The 21,239-nt window shown below is 38.3% G+C and overlaps 2 protein-coding genes and 1 long non-coding RNA gene across 7 annotated transcripts; 1 reads left to right on the top strand and 2 right to left on the bottom strand.

The window, feature by feature from the left end:
- Nucleotides 1-101: 101 nt before the first annotated feature.
- Tpr2 (Tetratricopeptide repeat protein 2) lies at nucleotides 102-16,183 on the bottom strand. 5 transcript variants are annotated; one of them, NM_001273573.1, is made up of 5 exons: nucleotides 15,672-16,183; nucleotides 10,572-10,712; nucleotides 1,775-2,227; nucleotides 871-1,715; nucleotides 373-794 (listed from the first exon to the last, which is right to left on the bottom strand). In NM_001273573.1, exons 2-5 carry the CDS (start codon nucleotides 10,577-10,579, stop codon nucleotides 706-708), a joined length of 1,395 nt encoding a protein of 464 aa, NP_001260502.1. In that variant the 5' UTR covers nucleotides 10,580-10,712; nucleotides 15,672-16,183; the 3' UTR covers nucleotides 373-705. The 5 variants fall into 5 exon arrangements, with proteins under 5 accessions (NP_001260501.1, NP_001260502.1, NP_723974.1 ...); NM_001273572.1 differs by lacking the exon at nucleotides 10,572-10,712 and having other exon boundaries at nucleotides 102-794; NM_165164.2 differs by lacking the exon at nucleotides 15,672-16,183 and having other exon boundaries at nucleotides 10,572-10,954.
- A 649-nt stretch (nucleotides 16,184-16,832) lies between these two features.
- On the top strand, nucleotides 16,833-17,499 carry lncRNA:CR44994 (long non-coding RNA:CR44994). The gene is made up of 3 exons (NR_124307.1): nucleotides 16,833-17,107; nucleotides 17,181-17,337; nucleotides 17,400-17,499. It is a non-coding gene; the product is annotated as a long non-coding RNA:CR44994 (long non-coding RNA).
- Nucleotides 17,500-17,540: 41 nt separating this feature from the next.
- Nucleotides 17,541-19,575, bottom strand: Nepl8 (Neprilysin-like 8). The gene is made up of 2 exons (NM_135951.4): nucleotides 18,128-19,575; nucleotides 17,541-18,074 (listed from the first exon to the last, which is right to left on the bottom strand). The coding sequence occupies exons 1-2, from the start codon at nucleotides 19,518-19,520 to the stop codon at nucleotides 17,608-17,610; spliced, it is 1,860 nt and encodes a 619-aa protein (NP_609795.2). The 5' UTR covers nucleotides 19,521-19,575; the 3' UTR covers nucleotides 17,541-17,607.
- Between the last annotated feature and the right edge of the window lie 1,664 nt (nucleotides 19,576-21,239).

Below are 21,239 nucleotides of genomic sequence, written 5' to 3'. Positions count from 1 at the left end.
AAGTTTAATATAATACCTTTTCCGCTTTTATTCACTAAACAACAACTTCTTTTTAATCACCAATTCCTTAATCCCCAAATATTAAGACCATCACACATTTTCTTTGTTTCTAATTTTACTTGATTTATTTTCTTCAAATATAATCTTCATCGTTTAACTCCGCAAAATGAAAACTAAATTGCCTGCGTTATTGTTTTTTGTAACTTAGAAACGTAACTTAAGTGTCTGACTTAAGAGGTAAAAATATAATTGGTTATACAATAAGGCTACACTTTCATTAATCATTAATTAATCAATTATTCCAATATACATGCTGAACGAAGAGTTCACAAGGCCGGCGGAACCAACAACAACGGGATATAGCAACTTTATATTTTTATATGTATATTTCTGTTTATTTAACACAAATCTCCCATGATTTATTAATGTTGCCGAAAAAAAAATCCAAGAAAGAACATTTAAAAATGTGAACTTACACTGGAAATTTAGTTGCATTATTTTGATTTAGAATATTTTTTCAAATAACTTGGCATATATTCATTCGTTAACATAATCAAAATGTGGTATTTTCTTGCTTTTTGGAAAAGAAATATGTAAAAGAGTTCAAAATTTGTGCGCTGCTGTATGTTGGTTTCGGATGAGGCAGAAAGTATGGGATTGAGATGGTCTTCTTCTCTGTGGTGGTGAACAACACTCGTTGGGATCCTAGAACTCAAAGTTGAACGATGAATTATTCCGGCCACCGCCGTTGAATTGGAAGAATGTGCGGAACATTTGATTCGGATCGAAGTCGGCTGTGGAAAAGAAAAGGTTAAGGATTAGCATTTTCCCACATTCGTATTATTATTCAATAAATAATCTCATTCTCACCTTGCTCCTGCTCCTCGATATCCTGGCCGCTGTCGTAGCGCGACTTCTTGTGAGCATCCGACAGTATGGCGTACGCCTCGCCCACCTCCTTGAACTTGAGCTCCTCCTCCTTGCGCTCCTCGGCACTGCTGTTTGCGTGTCGATCCGGATGATGTACCAGCGCCTTTTTGCGATACGCCTTCTTGATCTCGTCGTCGGACGCATTGCGTCCAATGCCCAGGATCTTGTAGTAGTCCTTTCGCTTCGACTTCTTCAACGCAAACTTGGCCTCGCGCAGCATTCGCTTAATCTCCGGCGTCTTCTCCAGCTGCAGCGCCGTCTCATAGTCCGCCACCGACTCCTCGAACTTCTCCAGATCATTGTAGCAGCGCGCTCGCAGCAACAGAGCCTTCAGATACTGACTATTCAGCTCCAGCACTCGATTGCAATCGGCCACGGCCTCTCGCAAATTGCCAATACGCGTGTTGACCAAAGCCCGATTGTAAAGCAATTTCGAATTGATATCCTTGTTGTGTTCATCGATCTTCAGGGCGTCCGTGTAGATAACGTGTGCCTCGCGATACCGACCCGACTTGAATAGCATATTGCCGTTCTCCTTCATCTCCTTGAGCTGCTTGCATTTGCTGCGCATCTGCTTGGACTTGTAGTGGTCCGGGTCGAGGGTCAGGGCGCGCTCGAAATGAAGAATTCCCTTGTCCAGGTTGTCCGTGTAGTACAGGCACAGACCTCTCACGTATATCGCATCCGCCGATGTGGTATCCAGTTTCATTACACTGACCGCAATGTCCAAGGCCTCATCACATCGCCCCAAAAATGCAAGGCACTCAGCCTTGAGTAGACGATATCTGAAAGAATCAGTTTCGATTAAATTGAGTTTCTAAATCATATTCCATTGCGAACTTACTTCAAACAGGCGGGCGCCAATTTCAAGGCACTATCCAAATAGAAGACCACATTGCGATAGGATTTCGTATCGTAGTTCGCCTGAATGGTGGCCTCCAATTGGCGCAACTTTTGCGCCGCCGTCTGTTCGGCAGCAACAGCCGTGCTAAGCGAATTCAGCTCGTTGACCATTTTGACGGCCTGTTCGGTGCCAATAATGTCGCCCAGGGCCAGACAGCACTTGGCCACACGGACGTAGGCCTTCTCGAAGCCCGGATCGATGCGTATGGCGTGTCGGGCGTCGGTCAGGGCGCTATTATAGTTGAGCAGCATCATGTAGCAGGCGGCCCGATTGCCATAGTATGCCGCCGAGTCCGGACACAGCGATATGGCATCCGTGTAGAGCTTGAGTGCATTCTGATAGTTCTGCGCCTTGTATTGGTCGTTGCCCAGTTTCTTCTTCTCCTCGGCAATGCTGCAAGTAGAGAGAGCGAGAGAGAGATGTGGTGGTGAAAAACAATTTTCTTGGTCAATCCTTGGGGGCTTAGGCTAATTGCACAAAAGAATCGGTCGGTCGTTTAAATAGTCTACATAATTTGAATTTTTAATTTCATGTCGTCGTCGTCGTCTTCGAGCGAGGCGAAGTAACTGCCGCGGGGCAAAGTCGCCTTCTCAAGTGGAAATGCACAAAACGGGCACAACGAAAAGCAACAGGAAATAATCCGCTGGCTGTGGACTAGACGTGGACTTTTCAAAGTGCACAGTGACTCGAAATGTGATGCATAAAGTGCATTTTCATTTAAAACGACATCAGATAATGATAAATTAATGGAATTAATGACAGTTAACGGTTGCGATGCTTTAATACGGATTATTAAAATGCGCAAACGGATTAAATGCTGTACATCACAATACTTTGCAACATTAAATCCTTGTTGATATATGTATATATAAAATCCTTTACAATTATTTAAAAACTCAACGTTTATTTGGGATTTATAAGGGATTGGTTTGCATAAAAACAATAGTCATTTTTAAAAAACCTAAGCTTGAGTTGCAATTAATAATAGTGCTCGGCAGGGACATCCGTCTGCCTTGGCCGATGAATTTCCACTCCCATTAACTGACGGCTTCCATTCCATTTTAGCACACTGTCCGATTTTCCATTTGAAGGAAGTGCAACAACCTGCGCCAAGCTCAAATGGGCCAAGAAATTATGGCATCACAATGGCCGCCAATAGGGCGACACTAATGCGGTACGCCAAAGAATCCCGAAAGCCAAAGAAATTCCCTATTTTGCCGCCCTCCACCTCTACACCTCTCCACCTCTCCACCCACCATTCCACCCAACTCTCGAAACACAAAACCCACTTGGAGTTGTGCCAGCCAGGGTGTTTACTGTACCGAGACCATTGTCACCATGCCAGTATTGCGGGGCATAAGTGCTCTATGGCTCTATGTTGTTATTCTCGCTTTTCACTCCGCCTGTTTGTTATTTATTTGTTCATGGTTTTGGTTTCCTTGCTGCTTATTTATATATCTTCATTGGTGTGCATATTAGAAATACATTGATATATTAGAAATTCTGAGGGGTTTCAGCACTGCACCTTCTTCAATGCTTTTCCAATTTCTGCTCGATTAGGAAGTTTTATTAAAACTGTTTGTTTTCCATTTAGGAAGCAAAACTTCAAAACTTCGCAACCATTTTTTTGCATGCTTACATCTATGAATTTAGAACATGTTTCAATATTCAATTTAATATGAATCTAATTCACAGTAGGATTATTTTAGAAGCCCCTCTAACCAACATTCCATCTACTTTTAATGCCATACTTTTGATTGGAACTCGTGAAACGGATGAGAAATGCATGCGAATAAGATACGGCGTGCAAACAAAAGATGTTAATTACTACTGAAAATGGAAATCATTTGCATTGCTCACACTTTTTTTTTCATCTTGCTCCGCCGGCAGACAAATAAAGAAAGGGGGGCGCGTAGGCAAGGTGGGTGGTTTTTGGGTGACTTTTTTTTTCAAGTGCTCCAGCACAAAACTTTTAATTGCTGCCATAACTTGTCAAAGCGGTCGCGGCCCGAGCCGCAAATGGGGCCAAAATGGGGGGTTTTGGATATCTAAGACTGCAGTCAACAGCAGCAGCAGCAGCATTTTGCATAACAATTAGAGAAACCCATAAAAGTCAAAAATTCGCTTGCGCTTGATTGGGCAACATTTTAGAAAGCCGTTTGTTAGAGCCTTCAATTCTGCCGCCCAAAAGCGAGGTCCTTCAGCCCAATTGCCACCCATAAAAGTAGGCAACGCGGTTTGCATTTGCAATTCAACTTCAATGGAAAAAAATAGGGATACTTACAACATGCATTCGTTGCGAACAAACAAAAAAAAAAAAAAATGGGATGAAAGCTGGAGAGCTGATTTAAATTAAGCAGCGGCGAAAGGTGCAGAAATCGTTGGACTGGCACGCCCAAAAACATAAAAGCCCGGGCTAGATAAATAAAGCACAAAGAGGCAAAGAGGAGAAAAACAGGTAACAAAAAATGGTAAACGGAAAGCGAAGTAAAAAAGAGCCAACAACTGCAAGCAGAAGAATGAATGCAAAGCATGCAATGCAAATATAGGAGGCATGTATAGATTACATTTGCTCTCAAATTGTTAGTTCCTCGGATCAAAGCTTTCCAATATTTATTATCATTGATTCCAGCAAAGCATTTCCAAGCAATTTAATTAAAGTTAGGCATACTATAATCTTTAATAAATTCTAATATAATAATAGTATCTTTAAAATGATTTCATTCATGTTCCTTTTTTATGTTGCTCATAACATCTTTGCTGAACTCTTGCTTCAGTACAAAGCAGTTATTACCCATTAATTTCTTTTATCACCTACACAACAATTCATTAATAGCCCCTTTGTTGCTAGCATTGTGACCCGCACTGTGCGTACGTGTTGGTCCGCATGTGCAAATGCCTGCAGGTCACAGCAGAGTTCAATGCGCGATAAGCGAAGTCAATGGTAGTAGCAGGGCATTCGAGGTATGCCGATGGCATATAGTGTGAGTTGGTCGGAATAATCATTCCCTCATGAATATGGATGACTCGTCGGGTGGAGAAGGGGCTGAGAAATAGGGGGGTGTCTGTGATGACAAAACTTTTCGCACAGCCATCGAGGGAAACTTGGACGCCGTGTGACATGTGCTGCAAGAATCATGCAAAGTAGATTGTCAGGGTGTCAAATCTATGAGTTAACTGATGCGATAGATAGCTCCAGATTCGCAATTGCTACAGTGGGACCACTTGAGGTTCGAGTAGTTTTTGGCTCGAAAAGTTTCACACTCTGCTTGATTACTTTTACAAACATTTGTGCACTTCAATTTTCACCGGGAGACTGAAAGCTTTCTTCTCCAAGACAAAGTTAACTGAATTTTTAAAAAATATTTCTGAACATTGGACTTATTTAAAGTAATATGCTTAATTCAATGAGTCGTTTGGATAAAGCTTGACTAAATGGTAAGATTAGTATACCATTTGTAAGGTTTTTAAAATTTGAATTTAATAAATTAATTTAATAACAAATAAGAACATTAAAGCTGCGAATAAACTGCTCATAAATTAATGATATATCGGTGCTAAAACTTTGCCATGCAATTCACCGCAGTTGAAATAAAACTTGCATTCACTGAAAACCTACTTAAAGACTTCAGAATCTCCACTTTTGCAATTTCCGAAAGAAAAAAAACTTTTCCGCCGCATATATATCATCAAACTTCCCAGTGCACCGCCATTAGCATTCCATTAGCATCCTGTCATATCAAATTGCCTTTGACAAACGAATGGCACAACCAACGAATGGCAAACTCTCATTCTATCCAGCATTTCTACTTACCGCGGCAGAAATGTAAATTCCTCCGAACTCATATACAATTTATTGAGCATTTGAGGAGTCAGACTTTTAGTGTTATTACTTTATCGGCATATGAGAAAGCCGAGGAATTTTAAACAGATCCCATTCGGCTGGCTATATTATTGTTACGATCGTAATGCACCATTATAACGCAAAACTACAAAAATAAGTGGCTATCAAAAGACTATTTTTTTTAGCGAACACCTCGTTATTGCTGGTGGTCTCTGGCAGCCAACGGAAGCGACTGATGTTGATGCTGCTGCTGCGGTGCTGCTGATGTTGCTGCTACTGCTGCTGCTTGCTGCATGTTGCCGCTGCTGCGGGCGATGATTTTAATGCAACGACACGTCGAGAAACTTCAAGCCGAGCGCCAAAAGTAACGAAGACGAAACTACTACCATCATGTTGCAGTAACAGCAACGTCATGGGAAAAAAATAAAAACAAATATAATTTTTTAAGACCTAACTATGGCTAAAAAAAAAAAAAATGTTTTATGTTTGCATCTCTGATTACTAAACACAATTAAAGATAGATGTAAACAGCAGATGTAATTTCTGCAGTGAAAACAACTTTGTTGCATGCACTGTGCCTGCTGCTGCAGTAAGAGAGCCATTTCTAAGAGAGCAAAGAAAGCATTCGCTGCACTGTGCAGCGCGCATGTGAGAGAAACATGAGTTGTGGGGAGGGGTGAGGAGGTGCTGGGTGGTGGCTGGTGGAACCTCTCCAATGCAGGTGGCTCCAACAATACGCCAGACAATGCTACTAGCCATCTCACAGCCATTTGTTGGTCAATAAGAATAGGGAAAGTTTAGGGAACACAACACGAAAATGCAAATACTCTACTCTACAATATTCTATTAAAATAAAATTCAAAATTTAATTCTAAACTATAAATATACAAGAAATGTGAATACAACATTTTTAATGCTATTTTTATTTTAAACTAAATGCTTGATAAGTAAACATCAAATACTCTCTACCTTAAATAATATATAATAATGATATCAAACAGTACTTATTCAACTTAAATTGCAATGGAATTTAATGGAATTTATAAATAATGCAGACATTGCAATTTACGCATGCAACAAAAGTCAATATTTTGTGGCAACACCCTTCGAATTCCACTTCAGTTAACGCTGCGCAAGTCAACAAACCCTTTGCGAAAGTGAATATCAAATAGTTTACCCGTTTACCCATCACAACACGCTTAGGGAGGCGTGGAAAAGTGGGCGGAGCAGCGGGCAGCGGACATGACCTGCCACAAGTTGAAATTGCTTGCCACAAGAACCGAACGTACACACAGATACAAACCAACACCAAGATGATACTCGCTTTGGTACAGTGTAGCGTGCGTAAGACAAATTTGACTGCTTTGATAACAGTTCATTTTTGCTATGGGATGGTATACATTTTTCAGTAGTATTTTAACATTTAGGTATTTTTAAATAATAATCATTTTTAATAGCAAGAGTTGTGGTTTATGTTAGCCATTTTGTACTGTATTATTGTGACTCACGTGGACCACGCACAGTAGGTCAATGCGGGTTCTGTGAATGTGTGGATTTTTTTCCCTTCTTTTTTTTTGTGTTTGCCCCCAACTGCGTGAACCGGAAATGCTGTGCAGACATAATGGCGGCCGAAAATAAAGGGAGCGAGTAAAGCAAAAACACTGTTGGGCGCAGAGCCAAAGCAGCCATGGCTTAAGTGAATAAGGAGAAGAAGTTTCCAATAAATAAAAGAAAAGCCAGCTTAAGAATGGGGCGAAACTTTAGGGAAATGTTCGAGAGAGTACGTATTACAAAGTTAATGAACCTAGCCAAGAGTCGTCGGTTTGAAAGTTTAAGCCAAATTGCTGAAAGTTGAGCCGTTTCCAGGGGGGCTCTAACTAAACAAACAACCAGTTCGAAATACACCAGTTTTTCTATACACTCAAAAGAAAAAGGTGTGAACAATTTGAGATTTAAGAAAATGTTTTGGAAAAGAATCAAACATTTGTATGTATCTTTTTAAATACATTTTTTTTTTACTTAATTGGTTAATTTTAAATTTTATTCAAGAGTGAAGATTACTTTCTCGCCAGTGGAGCAGACATGAGCTTGCAAACCATTGTCAGCACAAAAGTGGGTTCAGAACTTATGCAAACAAATAGAATACATAATTGATTGTTTGTCTCACCATCGCCCCCATCATCATCAGCATCAAAATCATCATCATCAGAAGCAGCATCATCATGGTTATAGAACACTTACAAATGGATGAGCTCGTGTTCTATTGACACTTGCCTCAATTGAATTTATGTTCCACAGTTTTGGGTCGTTGTCCGACCCATTAATTCCATGTGTTGTTAGCTGGGTAGAAGTCGGGGAAATAGTAGTAAATAGTAAATGGCTGGGTTCTCCCCATTTGCCAGAGTTGCTTGCTATTTATGGCACACACAATACGTAATAAAAATATACACGTACACGTATGACATCGGATTTATGACGGTGTGGAATATTTGCTTTTAACTTAATACGACATATCTATTTGAAAACGTGCTAAAAGTTCGATTGATTGGCAGATTGTTTAGCATAGAGTGTGACAATTAGATACGAAAGATTAGTTGCAATGGGAATTGCGAGGCTATATATGTACATATAAAATGTAACAATATTTCGATTAAATATAAATACCACCAACTACAATTTTCATCGCCTGTTATGTAATTACATTTGGATATACATTCATATCGCAGGATAGTTTAAGGAAAGATAGCATGTTGAAACATTTTTGGTTTCGAAGATAAAAGAAAATGAAATTACACAAATTTTTCCCAACATGCACACGATAAATTTCCACTTTTCTCCAAAGAAAACAAACCGTAAATCATAAGCCGGTAAATGCATTTTCCCTTGACACAAAGTGGCCCATAAAAATATGACCAAGAGCAGCAAAATTGCGTCTCCAAACATATAATTTTAAGTATTCCACGAGGAGGCGGTGGCATATTCACAGACAGGACCACTCCACACACGCCACAATGGCCTATAATTCTCGACTGCAAATACATTTTGGGACAGAGTTTTCGTACTCAAAATGGATCGGGTTACCCATGTGAGTCATTTGTTTGGCTGCAACTGCAATAAAATGCATGCAAAATTTAATGCCACTGCAATTTAAAACGCAATCTGCTCGCCCACAGCAACTGCAATTGCAACTGCAACAGCAACATGAGCAGCAGATACGCCAACAACAATGGCGGGGCATAAAAACATTTATGTCGGGGCAATAAACGACACACCCAGCCCGAAAAAAACAAAAAAAAAATAGCTGAAAGCTAAGAGACAACACAAAAACCAAAATTATAGTGCGGTAGCAATGCATTGTACATATTTTCCACATGCAGCAGTTTTTTGTGTTTTCATTTGTTTTTTTTTTATTTTTTTTTTTTTTTGGATAAGAATTTGCGCCGGCGACCTCAATGTGCCATATGCCAAAGCTTTGCTGCCCAAAAAGTTGGGGCCAACACATGTGCCAAGAGACCCCAAAGAGGCAAATGCTCTCCTAGGAGAAAGGACTGAAAACCAGAGTCTAAAATGGTCGACAGCCAGTGCATTTGGCAGCCCAGTTGGGCTCTGACATTTTAAAGAGATTGAGAAATGTCGAAAAGATTTTCCGAACGCCTTTTTTTTTGTTTCGGCACAGCGAGAGAAAAACATGCGCACGTCTTTTTGATTTTTAAACTATTTTTTTTTTATTTTAAGTTGATTGAATGCATTTAATATTGCTTTTGTAGCCATAGTTTAAAACATTTGTAGTAATTTGAAATTCTTCTTTGATTTAATAATATTTTAGCTTGTAGAATTTTCTCACAGTTTATTGCTGATATATTCTGTTTTTGCCTTGATCACACTGGTCAATGCTCTTTGCTGCGGGTTTTACGAAAAAAGTGTGTGAAGGGCAAAAGGCTGGCGAAAAATCAAAGTTGAAAAATGTATCATAGAACAAAATTCAAGTGTTGCTCAACCCTTAAATAATGACTTTCACTTTAGCAGTAAAATTAATATTATTAACTGTCTGCGTATAAATAAACTTGGGTAGCTGTTTTATTAATAATAATAATTGTGTGTTTCCTATTTATTTCATTTCAAGTGATTTTCCTATCAATTGGTTTTGTTATAAAAGCTCTTATCTGAATGTGTATTTTTAGATACTTTGTAGACAGCTAAATAACATTGATAAATTGGTGGAATAATGCATCTGTTCTCGTTCTCATTTTTTATCGTTATTAAATGAATATCAGTCGTCAGTCAGTTATTGATAAAGCTTTATTTTCATGGGCAATTTTTACAATTTTATCAGTTTCACATAAAATAGCAACATTTCTTGATTGCTAACTGATCAGCCATATTATTCAACCCATTTTAATGTGACTATATCAATTGATTTGGAATTTCAACGCCTCTGCACGTGGCGTTTGCGGGGCACAGAGGTGAGGTGAGAAACCGCAACAAATGAATATGCAACAAACAGCAGACGACACCCAAACACACAGAAATATTTATTTATATATACACGCACCCGATTTAAAAGCAAAATGTGCATATAGTCTTGGCAAAATTATAATACTAACACGCAACTAAATCAATTGGATTTTGTATTTCTTACCATATAAATTGAAGTGAATAGTATGCTTTTCATTTGTAATTTGTAATAAAAACTTAAATAAATATACATATTTACTTTGGTACACCAAATGCTTTGGTTTTTATACAACATTCACTATTTTTTTGTTGCTAGCTGTGTTTTTGGATGGGTCAACGTTGGTTTATTTTTGGTTTTTTCTGTACTTTCGGTTTTGAATTAATTAGCATTAGTTTAGGTGATTAACGAAAGAAGGCAGACATCCCTAAAATACTTACTACAACATTTTATTCAGCTCGATTGTTGGCTCGTTGTGGATTTACAAAGATTTAGTTGGCTATTCCGTCTGGTCGAAGTGGGCTATTTGCGAGCACATAGATACGGACTGGATCGCTTGATGTATGTGTCGTCTATGTTCACTTATTTTGGAATAATTATTTGATTTCGATTTAAGACACGTTTTGATCATCACAATATTATCGTATTATTTTCATTATTTGACACAGCAAAGGAGACAAACAACTCAAAGCGAAAATTCTTGGAGCCTTTGTTTTCCTATTGATTCAGTAAATTTCCCTTTTCGCGACACAATTTTTTCACAATTTTCGCGACTAGCACGGAAAACGACGTCGATCGACGCACTGCTGCAACTCGCGACTGAGTGAGTGGGCAGAGTGACGATCCCCTTCGATGCAGCCCTCTGCCGCTGCAGAGACTGCAGCGCAGCAAAGCAGCTGACGTGGAGAGAAACGAGAGAGCAAGCGCCGCAAGCAGAGCGAAGAGGAGGAGAGCGTGAATTGCAGTTGGCGAAAATGAGCGCCACATCAAAAAGATCACAACAGACTGATAATAAAAGGGAAATTGTGCTTGCGTGAATCTAAGACTCTTAATTAGAAATTTTTTAAATTGGATTAATCAAAATAAAGAACATAGTAATATCCTTATTTGAATGTACATATAAAAAATGTCTAATTTGAGTAAAATATTTTTGTAGTAGTAAAAATAAATCTTATAAATACTAAACATAATTCAAAATGAGCAAAATGCATTCGATTTGTGTATAGTATATACATATACACATATTTGCATTTTAAAATCCGATTTTTTGAAAAGTTGAAAAGTTGTTGCACTCTCTCCTCTTGTCTTCCTCAATTTCATTCGCTTTGTTTCTGTTAAACATTTTTACTTCCCGTTGTTTAAGAAAGCACACTTTTGTAGATATACAGATCTATACAGACCATATATGTATATCTACCATATAGCCCGTGAAATGAAGGCGTGTCGTGGATCTCAACCGAGGCATGTACAAGAGATATCGTCTGCTGGCTGTCTGATTTTAATTAATGTTTTTTAATGAAACCAAAAATGGCAAGACAACAAAACTGGACATCCACAGGGGAACAGGAAGAAAGTTGCGGTTTTGTGGACGAACCTCTTGTGATAATGATTCGCTGAATATGAGAAGAATATGCAAGAAGAAACCACAAAGTCATGCCCAACTAGATCCAGTTCACAGTCAAATTGGGGCAATTCCAAAAGCAATTTAGGTTACATTCCGCGGCAACAAGTGGAATTGCATTACAAACTCGGCAACCAAAACCAAGTGAAAGTGCAGACCCCAAGCAATTAAAACCACCAACCATTGCCGTGAATACAAAAGCAAAACAAAAGAAAATAATTCAGTAAAAATAAAGAAAAAAAAAAGCTTGATAATTTCCAGAGAAATTGCCACAAATTCCCGAGCTAAGATAACAAGTGCAAAAGATAACAAATAAATATAATAATATATGTCTACCCAGTTCCCATAAAACCGTAAGAAGTGACTCTAAAACACGAAACTACAATAGTTTCAAACTGTAATGGTGCCATGAAGTTAAGTGCTAATTTACAAGCTGCCAACACCTACAATGTAAGACTAAAAATGGAAATGCCTTTTCCCCACTCAACATCATGCACTCTCTCTTACTCTCTTTGTGTCTACACTGCAAAAATAATTTGTGTTAAATTGTCTAAAAGAAATGAGTATCAATAATTGCAACTAAAAGACATCTATTAATGTATGTATGTATACACTATTAATGTTGAAGACTCGCAATATTTTATATTCGAATTTTGTAACTATAACTATATCATTTTTTTCCGTGTATCTGTCATCTAAAACCAGCTACAGTCGTCATAGGCGGCAGACTGGCTAAACCGGATACCAGTTTCGATCCAGACAGATAAAGGAAGACAAGACCGGCGATTAATGGGTAGCAGAGCTGTTTAAGCTTTTTGACATGAGCAACGAAGGATCTGGTTTTCTATTTAACCATGTAATTGCAAGCGATATGATAAGGCTAACTATAACTATAAATTGATATATTCCATTTTGCGCTAAATTGAATCGTTTCCAATTCGCTATAATTTGTTTTCAGCTGACCTTGGCGCATCATTCAAACGTCTCTGGACAAAAAACATTCCCACAAGATGGGAATTACGTAATTTCAAGCTATTCACCTACTATTATCTTTAAATGACAGCCACTTTGCAAAAGCCCACAACATCCGCTCATAGCTTCTCGAAACAATCAAGATATTTAATATTGGAAACCATTCAAACCATCGGTTTTGTGTTCTGTTTCTAGCCTCGTCGGCGAATCAATAATTTAATTGACCCACTTTGACTGGAGTCGAGCAATAACTTTTCGAGGGCTACATAGTTTGAAGCTAATTGCTCGAAGTTATATACATAGTTGGCCAAAAGTTTAGACGAAATAGAGAAAAAGTTGTACCAAAGCGAATTTGGGTCGAAGCTACGTTGAAATACATCTGCACCGAAAGCGTTAGCAACTTTGTTGATGGCCAATAAATAGAACAAAGTGCTATCCAAACTGTAGTTCCAGATAACGAGCAACAGTTTTCCAAATGGCAAAGGAAATATATGCAAAGGAAGTATATGTTTTTCATGTTTTTTTATGTTTTATGTTATGTTTTTTTATAAGTAAATCCTGAAAGGCAATCACAACAACGAGCTCTTTTTCTTTTTTCTTCTTATTCCAAGCAAAACTAAAACAAAAGTGCTGTAATGCCTAACAGATGTGATAAGGCTTTAATCTAATCACAAAACTTAAGCTCAAACTGTTATTACCTAAGCTAATTAAATGCTCAGCGATTTTTAAACTGTAACTAGAAAATATTAGCTTCAATAATTGAATACAATAATCGAGTAGGCAGGAACGATGCCTTGGCATTTGACCTTGAACTCAAAAACGGCCAAAATGTCACATCGGTATCTATATATAAGCGAAAGCAGTTCTTTTTCTTTTTACCAAGGCGAATAAAATCAATAGGCTGAATGCTGCAATTTTTCGGAATTTCTAATTTATCAACAGGTTGACTCATAGATGTAGATGTGCAAACGGGTTCCCTCATCATCTTCTCTCTTTCCCCCATCGTCATTATCGAGTTCCCAAGTAAGTGCAAACAACAAAAAAACAATAATAAACATCTTTTTTCCATGACTATGAGTCAGAGAAATTGTTCCGGCTTTTTTTGTTTAACTTCTTGTGCCCAGTCAGTCCTTGAACCCCAAAACGGCGAAATAATATTACTAATGGAATTTAGAAAAACGATGAAGGCCTAAGATATATGAGCGGAGCGTATGATTTTGCGCTTGGGTTCATTCACATTAAGTTTTATTTTGGCCAACTTTTGCGGTAGCTTTGTGTGTAGGTTGCCCCGAACTTTTGGCATTGTCTTGTGTTTCGGTTTTTTGGCGATGACTTTACTTGACTTTGAAACTCCTCCAGTTGATCGCATTTAGTTTTACACGCAAAACTGGTGGTCAATAGATTGTATCCCATTTAAGCCATCACCTGACGATTTCCCATACAAATCTTATCTATCCTCATTGGATTTCTTTCTGTATTTCATGCGATTAATCACAACAGGTGACGCAAATTCTAGCGTAGAGCAGAGAACGTAATAAGCGCCACAACAATGGCAAAAAGTATATCAATGCCAAAACAACGAAACTGAACTCGAATTTCCAAAAATTAAATAAATTCCCATTTTTCAATTAAGTGTCAGCTTCGATTACTCGTAAACACGGAAATAAATAAAATCGCGTCCGTTCAAATGCAAATAGCTGTTTAAATTTATTTTTCCTATTGTTTTTCCTCGACGCTTTTGTGTGGAAATACGGAAAACAAAAATAAACGTAAATGAAGCGTGCCAAAGACAAATTTATAACTGTTTATGTTGGCACATTTGCAATAATGTGCTCCATTTAAGCGGTTAATAATTCTACATAAATGAAAATGAAAAATTAGGGATTTTCTAGAGCAATGATGAAATTAAATTTAAATTACGTTATCATGGGCAATACTCTGTCCTTGACTTTAATCTCTAGTCACTCTAAAACTGTTACTTTAATGCCAGCTTGTGAGACCAAAGAGGCTCGAATCTCAAAATGTAACGTGCCCACACACACACACAGATAGACATTGAGAAACATTGGTGGGCAAACGGAAAGTAAAACCAGTTTCAAACAAGAACTAAACAAAGCGCACCTAGCAACAACAATGGCATTACAGTAGAACCTTCCTAAATCAAACATGTTTAATATCTCATTTCTAAATGTTTTTAACGGCGAAAGCTTTGACAATGAAAATTGCACTTAGCACTCAACCATGTTTGTATGAAAATGTAATTATATAATACAATGCTTTACAGGGAAACGTATGACGTATATAATAAACACAGATCTTTTCTACGGAATGCCCACTGTAAACTGCAGGGCGTGTGCGTTGGCGTCGCTGACGTTTTATATCTTGTTTTTGCTTTTTTTATCTATACTTATTTGCTACGTTTGGCTGCTGCCCATGACCATGCCAAATGGGTGCGACAAGACCGGGGCAATGCTACAGGGGGAGGGAGTGAGAGGTAGAGACCCGGGCAATAGATTACATAAAACCGAAATGCAAACAAAAACTTTAACACCTATGTATGTATGTACATAACTGTTATCGCACAGTTTGGCATTGACTGCAGTTTATATGTTTTCAACTAGCCGTTCTTATTGTTTGAAAATGTACTTAAAACATTTCAATTTCTTTTGCAGTTTTAGCACTTCTTACTATCATTAAATTACTATTTTCGAAACGAATATCGCAAATTTAAATTGAATTTTTATATCAAAATGCTTGGTTTATGTTCAGGAACTTTACAGCTACATAAATAATAATGCCAGATTTTTCCGCCTTTTCCTTATGTACACAATACTGTGCATAAACATAGCTACAGTTTTTAAGTAACTTGGAACCACATTCACAGACAGGCTGTTATCTCTGGTTTTAAAGCGACTGTGGAGATTTTCCCGTTTTTATTTTTACTTACGTTGCCGCGTCCTTGGGCACAATTTGCTCTGCTTTGACATCGATGGTTGGCTGTTCTGTCGTTATTTCCACATCCATTTCGGAGTTCGATGAGGTTTCTTCGCGTTCGCTGTCGCTAATTTCAATTACTTCGTCGTCCATGCGTGGCAATTACAAAATGAAAGAACACCAGCGACCAGAGTCCAGTGCTTGCAAAACGTTGTTATTTGTCAATTCCCCTTTATTCCACTGCTTTTTCGCTTTTGCGTCAATGGCAAGTAATTGTTCGTGTGTGTGTGCGCTTGCGTATGTATGTACGTCGCACGCGCGCCGTGTTAGAAATCCCCGATTTCTGGTGCCTTCGATGCGATTAACTTTCTTACGTCTCTTTCAGCAAATCACTTTATTCGCTGCGGCTTCCCTTTTAGTTGCCTATTTAGTTTTTAAACTTGAATTTTGTGTTTTGTATGGCCGAACGAACCGAGCACACGGAAAAAAGCGTGCCATGCGAAGTAGTGGTGGAACACAACTAGGGGTGTGCAAAAGGCTCAAGAGTAAAAATATATCGATAAATAAATATTTTTATCCTCACGTGTCGATGTTCCTCATGGACACAACAATATAAGTGGATTGTATATTAAGCAGCCTAATAATACCTGAATTATGCAAAGCAATGCGTGTTGGAGCTTAATCAAAATAAGATAAATCATCATTTGGGTCTGAAACCCTGCTAAGGGAAACATCTGTTGGATGTGAACTCGGCTATCGTGAGCACGCTTATCAGCTGATTACCAAGCGGAAATTCAGTGTTGATGAAAACTTCTTCTTGTTTTGACGTTCCGCGTGCGAAATTTAAAGTACCCTGTGTTCTTCAAAAACTAGATAATATCTTCGTTTCTTAATCGCAACTCTTTAATCCAAAATTAAAACCATTATTCCTAAGCTCTATCAAATCATCCAAATAAGATTGTAATCATTCGGCATGAAAAATCTGTTAAAAATTAGTTTGATTAGTACAAGTAAGGAAAAGTATTCATAAAGGTACATAATTAGTTTCCTCAAATTCTAGAATTCATTTCAGTCTATTGCTTAGTATATTTGTATGTATATTTATAAAAAAGGACGGAAACGGCAAATTTAATCTGAATTCCGACTGTATTTTGGAGATAATGAAATACGTTATTACGGATTGCCAGTTAAGAGAGATCCTGAGAATGACTACAATGATTTAATAAATTTTGTTCTGGCCGACGAATTCTTTGTCGAATTGCTTGCGGATTATCACAAGATCCTGAGCTGACTCTACTATGGAGGATCATAGTACTGGAAATAGATCTTCGAGTGAATAGGCAATCAAAAAACGAAAGTTGGAGAATCTGTTGGAATCTGTTGGTAACAAAAATCCGTTTGATATTCAACTGTGTTTTCAAGGCTCATACGTATAAATAACACTAAAAGGTAAAATATATTTTAACTTTAAACCTTTTGACGTCTGAATTATATTTGAATTGTATTTAATTTGTATTTTAAGACATTTCATCGGGCCGCACACACCACAAGTCGTTAAAAGTTGAATTTACTTTGTCAGCAAAGTTAACAATGTTCTAAAATCCATAAGAGATCCCGCAAATCAAAGACCGCTACATCTCAGTATATTAAGTGGATGGCCAGGCCCGAATGTAATGCATGTAAGTAACACACGTATAACTTTGTGTGTTTTTTTAATTTATAATAAATGGTAATCTTGCAGGTGCATGACATTGAAGAGTCAATCTTGAACGTTGTTTATTCGAATGATGATCATTTAACTATCTTAGCCTATTGACTATTGTTAGTTTAAAACTAATTTTAAAAGAACAGAATGGATGTGATTGTAACACTTTTATAATTTAACACGATTGTCTTGTATTATTGTTATCAAAAAATATGTATTTCTAAGCATATGTACAAGGTATTCACTATAAACGACACTTCTCGTGCTTAGGCTTATTGCGGTAGCACCCAAAAGCCTTGTCAAATGGCTCAAACCCTTCAATAGCTCGCTGTAAACGCACTTGATCTTCCTTGTACTGAACCAACATATCGCTATTGCCGCAGAAGAACTGGCCAACATTTAGGAAGAATATCTGCTCCGGTGGCAAATGGGTGAAATCCAAACGGTTTCGATTCTTGGCCATCTTAGCATAAGTAAAATAGGCCAGTTCTAAACCAGCAATATCGCCCATGCTTTCATCGATGTTCTCTGAATTGCGTGACAAGCAACTGACTGCTTCTTCGAAACGATGCGATCTAAATGATTGATCGTTTCCATCGCTGCCAATTGTAATGCCCTCGGTGGCAAAGGCGCTTATCAAGTGATGTGCCATAATATATCCCATCAGGCTGTATTTGAAGACATCTTCGCTTTCCAGCTGAAAGAATGGCTCTTGCAGTAGCCCAAGGGGGACAATAATCACATTGGGGCGCATCACATAGTACGAGGTGGAGGCAATGGCGCCGCTTGGCTCCTGTAAGTCAAAATATTCTGCTCCTCTGAGTGCCCTTTGCTGGATTGGGCCAACATCTTTTGGGTGCGAAACTGCAGCACCTTGAGGTGCTCCTGATGGTAATCCAGCTCGCCAGTGGGAAACTGCAAGTCTTGGTAGTACTGGCCGATGAAATGGCGAAGATCATCGGTTTTTGGAAGATTCACAACGTTGATCTCAATTGCCTCTGCCTTTCGAACGAAAAATTTCATCTGCAAAGCAGTCAACTCTAGATGATTTTGATCGACTTGCAGCAGAAACTGATGGCGTAGTTTCTCGAAAATGTCCTTAATTTCCAGGATATTGGCACTGAAAGTGGAGTCTTCGAAAAATCGTTCCTTATAGAGCATGTTTGCAGCCAAATTCATGTTGCGGCGCACCTGTGACACACACTCCGTGGATTCTCTGCCACCCATGGTTTCATCCAATAGAAATATTGCAAATCGGGTCATTATGTAGCTGGCCACCAGCCGAGCATCCTGTTTGTCCATTAGTTCCTTAAGGGCGGTAAAGTACCTAAAATTGCGCACCAACACTTGGAGTTCTGGGGCTGCGCTGGAGCCTATTAAAATCTCAAAGAAACGCTGCCAGTTGTGACCGGTTTCCATCTGAAAATCGCGGATACTAATGTATCTATTATTCAGTGTGTCGATCGGATTGATCATCGTTTTAAGCAACAATTCAAGCGTTCGCATTTTTCGCGCCAGAGTAATGATTTCACTGGAAGGAACCTTTATGATATAGAGAACGGATAGAATTTCAATAAAACTGTTCGGCAGTTGAGATTCTTCTCCAAAAGTGGGTGTATTTAATTCTACCATGTACTCGCTGGCATTTCGTGGGTTTGACACGACTTCAAGGTTAAAAAACACGTTAGTTAGACCGTAGCGATGCAGATGAGCCAGTGCCTTGAGCCATTTGAAATTCTCCTGGGGCCAAGAACTACCGTCCGGAATGAATTGAGGCCATGTGAGTCCTTCGCCGGGGGAAATCACTTTCAGATACTGGCTTAAACTATCCATATTCCGCGGCGCTCCACGACAACTAAGGTAGTAACGAAGGACCTTGCCATCTACACTAGATACATTAAAGTCCGGCAATTGAGAACTCATTTCCAGCTCGTCCATTAGTTTCACCAAGTTCTGGTTAACCTGGTGATCCAGCATTTGTATAATGTCGAAGAAGGTGTCGTCGATGTGACGCATGTTGTACTGGCCGCAGGCGTGGTTGTAGTAGTTCTCACAGGGATTGGCTTCCTTGTCCACATGACTTAGGATGCCATTTAGAAGTCTTGTATTGGAACTGGCCGCCACAAGGGGCACCAGCAAGAGGCAGATAATCCACATAATAGCTGCGAGCGCACTGAACTTTTGCCATCCAGTCGTCGTTTAAAAATACAAATCTCGACACATCCAGAGAATACTCTATATATGTGGTGAAGGCAAAGCTGATAATCCGAAGTTATGGAACAGTAACTGTCGCTTCAAAGTCCAGAAGTATTATTGATATAACGACTTTCAAATTGACTCCTAGTCCAAATTTGTAATCCAAACTAATAGAAATTAATCACCCTCCTTTTTTTTAGAATATAAACTCATCTTTGCGCTTGCTTGTGGTTAATAAAAAATACAATTTTACTTAATAGTTAGATCAGTTGCATTTATTAAAGAGAAAAACCAGAGTTCAAAGCGAGCTGTTTGTTGCGAAAAATCAAACTTCCCGCCCACAGTTGCGACACCATGAAAAAGTTGCATGTTGTAGAACTCATTTCTTACTGACGATAGTTGGTTGCTATGACATATTTTGACACTTGGATGATAGAGGCAGTACCTTTTTGTTGTCCATTTATGGGGGGAAAACAAATTTGTTTGAATGAATACTTTTTAATTCTGCATGTCATTTTTGGTAAATTTAATGTACTTATTCGAATTTAAAGCCAGCGATTCATGTATATGTCATAATTAAATGAAATTCATATGACATAAGGAAATGGTAAAAGAAAAAATAGCCTAAAATGTCACAGTTTAGAAAAAAAGTAGCGTTACATATTAATTTTCATATCTAATATAATCTTATAACTATTTTTTAATGAAACAAACCGATGTAAAAATAAAATATTTACATTACAATAATTATTGTGTTTTAAATTCTTCTTTAAAGCCCGAAAATATTTTCTAAAAGCTGTTGGAAATCCACATTTGCAATCAATTTAATATTAAATGGTTGCTGTCACCTAAAAGACAGTGGGTGAGGAAATCCACAAAAGAAAAGCCCCAAACGAAACGAACAAGAAAAATTCATACGTCATGTGCAAACACAATACATAAAGACGTATTCCATTCCCATATAGAAAGAAATATGTACATGGAACTCTCAAATGGAGAGAACGGAATGCGATTGGTTCGGCGACGGAATGGCAATCGTTATGGAGAAGAATCGCAGAAGGCGAAACGAAGACAAATAATAGAAAAATGACCGAGCTCTCAGATACATTGTACATAAACATATAGAGGTGGCAAAGGTGCGATGCCAGAATTTATAAGCAATGCTATTTATAAGAACCCGAAAAACGAACGCCCCTCAGGCGAAAAAAAACCCCATTATCGCAATATGTGTAAGTGGAAGAAAGATGCCCTGCCATAGTGCTGCTCTCCTCCGAATCAGCAACACAAAAAGAAATACAAATAAACGGGACTCGAATGGAAACGAATGGGAAACGGAAAACGGTTGACAAAAAAAATCAAAGCTTGGGACGGAAAGAGATAGCAACACTGCCCCGAAAAGTATAATTCGTTGAAAGTTTGTCATTTACTTTTAATTGAAATTAAAATGCTTTTTGTCAAAGACAGCTGCGCAAACTCGAAGTAAAGCTATTTTTTTTTACTTTTCTTCTCTGGCAATGCATTTATTATAATTTACTTTGCAACACAAAATGCCAAAACAATTGTCATTTGTTTATATAAGGCGTCGCCCATGGGGGCGAGCGAGAGCGCAAACATGTACGACTGGCTATGCAAATATGCTGCTTTCTCGCTCGCTCGTGTTTATTGGTTGCAGCCCACCTG

This window comes from Drosophila melanogaster, chromosome 2L, assembly GCF_000001215.4.
Source record: "Drosophila melanogaster chromosome 2L".
Taxonomy (NCBI): domain Eukaryota; kingdom Metazoa; phylum Arthropoda; class Insecta; order Diptera; family Drosophilidae; genus Drosophila; species Drosophila melanogaster.
This window is presented reverse-complemented; position numbering and strand designations above follow the sequence as displayed.